Source organism: Mandrillus leucophaeus, unplaced genomic scaffold, assembly GCF_000951045.1.
Source record: "Mandrillus leucophaeus isolate KB7577 unplaced genomic scaffold, Mleu.le_1.0 Scaffold137, whole genome shotgun sequence".
Classification (NCBI taxonomy): domain Eukaryota; kingdom Metazoa; phylum Chordata; class Mammalia; order Primates; family Cercopithecidae; genus Mandrillus; species Mandrillus leucophaeus.
This window is the reverse complement of record NW_012101332.1, coordinates 1,108,227-1,115,508: the sequence shown is the minus strand read 5'-3', so window position 1 is coordinate 1,115,508 and position 7,282 is coordinate 1,108,227. Positions and strand designations below refer to the sequence as shown.

At 52.5% G+C, this 7,282-nt stretch overlaps 1 protein-coding gene across 1 annotated transcript in view; it reads right to left on the bottom strand.

Moving 5' to 3' along the window:
• FAM98C (family with sequence similarity 98, member C) overlaps positions 1-66 on the bottom strand; it is an 8,072-nt gene extending 8,006 nt beyond the window's left edge. The window contains exon 1 of the mRNA XM_011973399.1: positions 27-66. Coding sequence (XP_011828789.1) covers positions 27-66 — 40 coding nt within the window. The remainder of the gene's footprint in view (positions 1-26) is intronic.
• Between the last annotated feature and the right edge of the window lie 7,216 nt (positions 67-7,282).

The following is a 7,282-nucleotide window of genomic DNA, read 5'->3' as shown; positions in this document are numbered from 1 at the left end:
TCCTCGCAGCGTCTGGCGGCACTGACCAATCGGCATCTTCCCGCGCAGGGGCTTGGGTGCTCCCATTGGCACAGGAGGACGCCGAACCCGCCCCGGGGCCCGCCCTCCCCGCCCCTCGGGTAACCTGACAGGGTTCTAGGAACGCCCCCTGGCGCTGTAAATCGCAGTGCGTTCCGGATCTCCGATGTTAGACAAACTGGCGGCGGGTGTCACTGTTGCGGTAACATAAAAACAGCTTCGGTGTCCTTTTCCTTTTCCTCCCTCAGTTGTCCTCTGCTGGCGTTTTGTTGGTTTGTTTTTGAGGCAAATCTCGCTCTATCGTTCTGGACTGCAGTGGTGCCGTCACGGCTTACTGCAGCCTCGACCACCTGGGCTCAAGAGATCCTCCCACGTCAACCTCCCAGCTAAATTTTTAAAAATCAGTCAGGCTTGATGGCTTATACCTAGTAGCTGGGACCACAGGCACAGACCACCACACTCGGCTGATTTGTTTTTAATTTTTTTGTAGAGACAAGGTTTCCTCATGTTGCCATGCCTGGTTTCCATCTCCTGGGTTCAAGCGATCCTCCTGCTTTGGCCTCCCAAAGTGCTGGGATTACAGGCGTGAGCCACTGCGACGGGTCATTTTTTGAGACAGAGTCTCGCTCTGTCGCCCAGGCTGGAGTGCAGTGGCGCGATCTCCGCTCACTGCAAGCTCCACCGCCTCCCGGGTTCACGCCATTCTTCTGCCTCAGCGTCCGTAGAAGCTGGGACTACAGGTACCCGCCACCACGCCCGGCTAATTTTTTTGTATTTTTTTAGTAGAGACGGGGTTTCACCGTGTTCGCCAGGATGGTCTGGATCTCCTGACCTCGTGATCCGCCCGCCTCCGCCTCCAAAAGTGCTGGGATTATAGGCGTGAGCCACCGCACCCGGCCTTTTTTTTTTTTTTTTTTTTTTAAGTTTTGTAGAGGCTGGGCGTGGTGGCTCACGCCTGTAATCCCAGCACTTTGGGAGGCTGAGGTGGGTGGATCCCTTGAGGTCAGGAGTTCGAGACCAGCCTGGGCAACATGGTGAAACCCCATCTCTACTAAAAATACAAAAATTAGCCAGGCATGGTGGCATGCACTTGTGGTCCCAGCTGCCCAGGAAGCTGAGGAAGGAGAATCACTTGAACCCGGGAGGCAGAGGCTGCAGTGAGCCGAGATCAAGCCACTGCACTCCAGCCTGGGCGACAGAGCGAGACTCCATGTCAAAAAAGAAATTTTTATAGAGAGGGGTCCAGCTATGTCTCCCAGGTTTGCCTCTTAACTCCAGGGTTCAAGCAATCCTTCCCTCTCAGCCTACCAAAGTGTTGGGATTACAGGCTTGAGCCAGTGTGCCTGGCCCTGTCCTCTGCTCTTAAAGCAGCCCAGATGGAGTGGTGTTCACCCAACTCAGCCTAAAATCCAAAACTTTCTCCCTCCTTTACACCTCAGGGTTTGAATTACATAAGGGACCTAGGAATCCCGGCACACCCCTCACACACCAGGCCCTCCTCATCGGTCACAATGCGCCTGTTAGGCCTTCACTCCTCTCCCTTCTAAGCCTTGGAATGAGTAGGTGCAGTGCACCATAGTGGTTGAGAAATTATACCCTAGGAGTCAGGCAGACAAGGGTTAGGGTTTGATTCTATTACTCACCAGCTCCATGTTCCTGCCAAATTGCTTCCCATCTATATAACGGGGATAATAGTACCTACCTCTTAGAGCTGTTACTGAGGATTAATTGGAGTTTCATATGTAAAAAGTGCTTAGCAGATAAAAAGGGAGTACTTAATAAAGAATAACTAATATATATATATAGCATTTAATGTGTACTACTGGGCAAAGTATCTTATCTCTTTTACAGAGGAGAAAACTAAGATTGAGAGAAGATAAGTCACAGAGTGAATTCCTGGTGATGCCACGGCTTGAAGATGAAATTCCAGACTCCATGCTCTTAAACCACGGAACCTATTTCTACGGTTACTACTACTGTTGTTTTGTTGCTGTTGCTAAGTAAACATTGTGCTAGATCTAATCTCTTCCTTACAGTATTCTGGTATCCAGTAGTTCCTAAACAATTCTGCTGGAAGTTGGGGGTGGACCAGGAGCCTAGAGGGAAGAACAGGGATAGAACTTGTTCCTTAAGGACAGATCTGAGTAACCCCATAACCCTGTTTACCCCAAGGCAGGACACTTGGGGGGCTATTTGTTGACATAAATCGAATGTTAAAAATTGCCCAGAGGTGGGCCACAGTGGCTCACACCTGTAATCCCCACACTTCAGGAGGCTGAGGTGGGAGGATCGCTTGAGCCCAGGAGTTTAAGACCAGACCAGGCAACATAGTGAGACCATGTCTCTACAAAAACATTTTTTAAATTAGCCAGGATTGGTGGTGCGCACCTGTAATCCCAGCTGCTCGGGGGGCTGAGGTGGGGGGATCACTTGAGCTCAGGAGTTTGAGGCTGCAATGAGCTGTGATCATGCCACTGCACTCCAGCCTGGGTGATGATCTCAATCAAAAAAAAAAAAAAAAATTGCTCCAACCAAAAACCTGGACTTCCAATCTTGACTCCTCTCTTTATCTCAAACCCCATATATAAATCTGTGGATTCTATTTGCAAAGTAGGCCCAGCACCTGTCCACTTCTCCACTCTTCAGGGCCCTTACCCTGGACCTGCCTGCCGCTGTCTTGTCCTGAACCTTCACAGCAGCCTCCTCTTTGGCAAACTGCCCCCCAGCCCACTCCCACTCTGCTGACCACATGCAGCAGAGGGAGCCTGTGAACTGAGTCAGGTCACATCCCTTCCATGCTTGAAACTTCCTGTGGCTCAGTCTCTCTCAGGGTAAAAACCTAAGTCCATTCAGTGCCTTCAGCGCCTTACAGATCTGCCCCATCGCCCCTCTGCCCTCATCTCCTGGCACTCTCTTCTTTCCTTCCTCCCCTCTCAACACTCTAGCTCCCTGAAGCTCCTCAGACTTACCAGACACACTCCTGCCTCAGGGCCTTGCACTGGCTGTTCCCTTTACTTAAAACACCCTTCCCTGCAGACATCCCCAGGACTCCCTCACCCCCGTCAGGGCTTTATTCAAATGCCAGCCCCTGGCCGGGCACAGTGGCTCACATCTGTAATCACTTGGGAGATTTCCACCTGGAATCACTTGGGACACTTTGGGAGACCAAGGCAAGTGGATCACTTGAGGTCAGGAGTTCGAGACCAGCCTGGCCAACATGGTGAAACCCTGACTCCACTAAAAATACAAAAATTAACCGAGCATCGTGGTACCCACTTGTAGTCCCAGCTACTTGGGAGCCTGAGGCAGGAGAATCGCTTGAACCCAGGAGGCAGAGGCTGCAGTGAGCAGAGATCATGCCACTGTACTCTGGCCTGGGTGACAGAGTCAGACTCCGTCTCAAAACGACGACAACAAATGCCAGCTCCTGAGGAGGGCCTGACCTGGCCACTCTCGCTAAAACGGTGTGTATCCCCCATTCCCACTTTCTTTTTTTCTTTCTGCTATCATTTCTAACATATTAAGTCATTTACTCATTATCTCCCCTATTATAAAGCTCATAAACTCTTTGCAGGAGGGACTTCGGTCTGCTCTGCCCACTGCTTTATCTCCAGTGCTTTCAGCAGGGCTTGGCACATAATTAGGTGTTCAATAAATGCACTTGTTGAGTGTCTTATAAAACTCAGCTTGAGGGTCTGATGGGAGAAGGGAGAATTGAAGTAGGAGACTTGTTTGGCAGTTCAGGAAGGTGAGTGGGTGGGGTACACAGAGGCAAATAAATAACACAGGCTGAGACTTTGTCACAGACATTTCTTGGAGCAGATCTCGTGCCCCCTCCCCCGATGACAAGGCTGGGTCTTTGGCCCCCATCCTCCCCCACCACTTCAGCCTGCACTGACACTAACAATATTGAGGTCACAGACTGGCTTAGAATCAAGATCAGGAAGATATGTGTTGGGGTGCCTCCCCCAAATCTGGGGGCCAAGCATCCAATCTGAGGGGCAAGCGGCTGGGAAATTGGGCCTGGGGGCTCTAGGGTCTGAGGTCTTCCTGGCTCCCAGGGCGGCCCTCCATGCACCCCTGATTTGGGGGCAATGAAGGGGAATCATGGATCAGAGGTGGGTCTCAGCAGGGAGCAGGACTGGGGGACCTGGGAGAGGCGCTGCTGGGAAGTGGTGGCCAGGGGACCTTTCCCCAGCCCCCACCGCTTCATCTGCAGATCCCACAGCACCGTACAGCACTCTGGTCCCCCGTCCCACCCCTCCCCAAAACGAGGTAGGTTAAGAATGGAGCTTCCCCCCTGCCCACCACGGAAGGGGGGAGACCGAGGCACAGAGAGGGGCATGGGAACCCAGGCTGCCCCAGCCCCCAATCCCTCCACCCTCAGCTCTGGTGGGTCTGACAGTGATGAGAGCTGGGCAGAGTTGGGAGGGGAGAGACACCCCCGCTTTTCTCTCACCCATCCCAGGGTCTGGTTGGGAGTGCTGAATCTCACAGGTTCCGGATGTAATAAATAGTTAATAATTTAAAGGAAGAGACAGAGGACCTATCCGTTGAACCCCAACAAGGCCATCCAAGTCTGGGTAATGAAGAAAGGTTAAGTGCACAGTTCCAGATGCTTGGGGCCAGATGCAGGTTCCAAGCCCACACAACACTGAGGCTGTCTTGCTCCAAGACCTTGATGCCCCCATACAGGACACCGGATCTTCAATCCACTGGAAGTCCCATTTCACTTGGGGAAAAAAAAGCCTGTGGCACTCCCCCCTTGCACAGAAGAAGAGACTCAGCGGGCTACAGGCTTTCAAATTTCCTGAAGCAACTTCTAACTCTAAAGTGGAAGAGAGCCAGGCGCAGTGGCTCGCGCCTGTAATCCCAGCACTTTGGGAGGCTGAGGCAGGTGGATCACAAGGTCAGGAGTTCGAGACCATCCTGGCCAACATGGTGAAACCCTATCTCTATTCAAAATACAAAAAACTAGCCAGGTGTGGTGGCACATGCCTGATATCCCAGCTACTCGGGAGGCTGAGGCAGAAGAATGGCTTGAACCCGGGAAGGGGAGATTGTGGTAAGCCGAGATTGTGCCACAGAACTCCAGCCTGCGTGGTAGAGCGGGATTCTGTCTCAAAACAAACAAACAAACAAATAAATAAATAGGAAGAGAAGGGGTTAATGGAGGGGCAGAACATAAAAGGTTGAACTTGAACCTGGACTAGGAATTAAGGTTGAACTTGAAGGAAGATCTGCAAGGGTGGGGGCTGTGGGACAGCAGAGCCATACCTAGCCTGAAAGGTTCCATTGCACACACTTCCAAGGGCACAGCATGGCCAGCAGACTGGTGTGACTTCCAGCTCCTCGAAACCCTGGGCTGTATGCCTTCACTTAATGAAGACTCTGCATAATCATCTGTGACAATGCTGGGTCCTAGACATGACAGTGACGGAGCTCCTAGTTGGTCCCTTTTTTTTTTTTTTTCTTTAAGAGACAGGGTCTCACTACATTACCCAGGCTGGTCTCAAACTCCTGGCCTCAAGCGATCCTCCTTCCTTGGCCTCCCAAAGTGCTGGGATTACAAGGCATGAGCCACTGCGCCCCACCCTGGGCAGTCCTACAATGAGTTCCAAATGGAAGGAATCCCACCCTAAGGTAAAGGGGTAATTCTGAGGATTGCTGGGGGCTTGGGCCGGGATCCTTGGGACCAGAATTCCAGAGTCTGGAACCTTGGAGTTTTGGGGGCCTATGGATGGCAGGATTCAAGGGGCAGCAGGTCTCCAAGGATGGACAAGTGGGGCTGGGGGAATCGGATGTAGAGGCATCTTGGGGTTCATCAGGCTAGAGAGGTTTGAGTCCAAAGAAATATGGGGTGGGAGGGTGCTAGGGTCTTGGGGCACCGCAAATCTGAATGCCTCTGGTTTGGAGGGATGAAGGTCTTGGATCAGGAACAATCCCAATGTTGTAGGGTCTTGAGCCTTGCATTTGGGGGTCAGTGGCACCTTTGGGGTATTGGATCCAGTGCTCCTAAAGTACCTTGGGATCACACAGGGGCTGAGGGCCAAGGGGGTCAGAGGTCTGGGTCGCCATGAGCATCCCGTCTTCTGGGAGCTGGATTCCCAGCCCTTAAGGGGTCGGGAATCTGTGGATAGAAAGAAGCTGAAGATTCCAGGGCATTTGGGGTCTCAAAATCTAGGTCCAGGAGGAACTGTGAGAGGGCCGTTTGAGAACTTGAGACCAGTATCTCGGGCCCTGAAGTGTTGGTAGCCTTCAGTCGCACATTTGAGGGCACCAGGCACCTCTGAGTCCTATAAATGATATCCAAAGCTCCTGAGAACCCTGGCTTTGGGGTGGGTGGACCTGTGGAGGTCTTTGATCCCTGGCTTCCAGAGCATCTTGGTGTCTGATATGTGGATCTTGGGGGCTCTGGGATGGGTATCCCAAGTCATTTTGGTAAGAGAACATCTCGTGTTTGAGTATATCCGAGCACTCAGTGCATCATAAGGAGTCCGGGGTCCTAGGGTGTCTGGGGGTTCCCTGGACATCTTAGACTTCAGTGTTCCTGGATTGGAGGCCAGGTCTGCGGGCACTCAGTTGTGGGCAGATGTTGGGGCAGCATCTGGAGATTCCAGAGCATAACAGAGTTTCAAACTCTGTTTGAAACTGTCCCGGGGGTCCTGCTGTCTCAGGGGTCCTGAGACTATAAGAGTGTCTCAGATGTGGGGGCACCAGGTCTTAGGTGAACATTCAGGGACTGTTTGGGGGTGACTCTAGGTCCTATGGTCTCAAGATCTGATCTGGGAGTTGAATAAAGGCAGAGTCAGGTATGGGCAAGTCCTGACTAATTGTGGGGCTGTAATCTGAGGGACATGGTGCCAGGCGTGACCGGGGTCTATGTCGTTCATTTCAACAGGGACCTGCCCTTTCAGGGATCTATGCGCTCCCTGGCCCTTCTGAGATGCAAAGTATGGGGACGCCTGGAGCCTCCTCGTGGGGTGTAGGGGTGGGGGAACGCCAGAACTCAGTACGCCTGGGACCTCTTGGACAGACATCCCAATGAAGCTGGGGCTGGGGTCTCTCAGTCCTAGGTTTGGGTTCCAGGTTCCAGGTCTGAGATCTCTCAATCCAAACTCAAGCTCCAAGTTCCGGATGTGCCTAGGTTTGGGTTTTAGGTCCGAACGGAGTCCGGGGTCCTGGACCCTCAATTTTGGGTCCTCGGGCCGGCTAGGGGACCCACCAGGCCGTCCTCACCGCGCAGCCTCCTCGTGGCGACCCC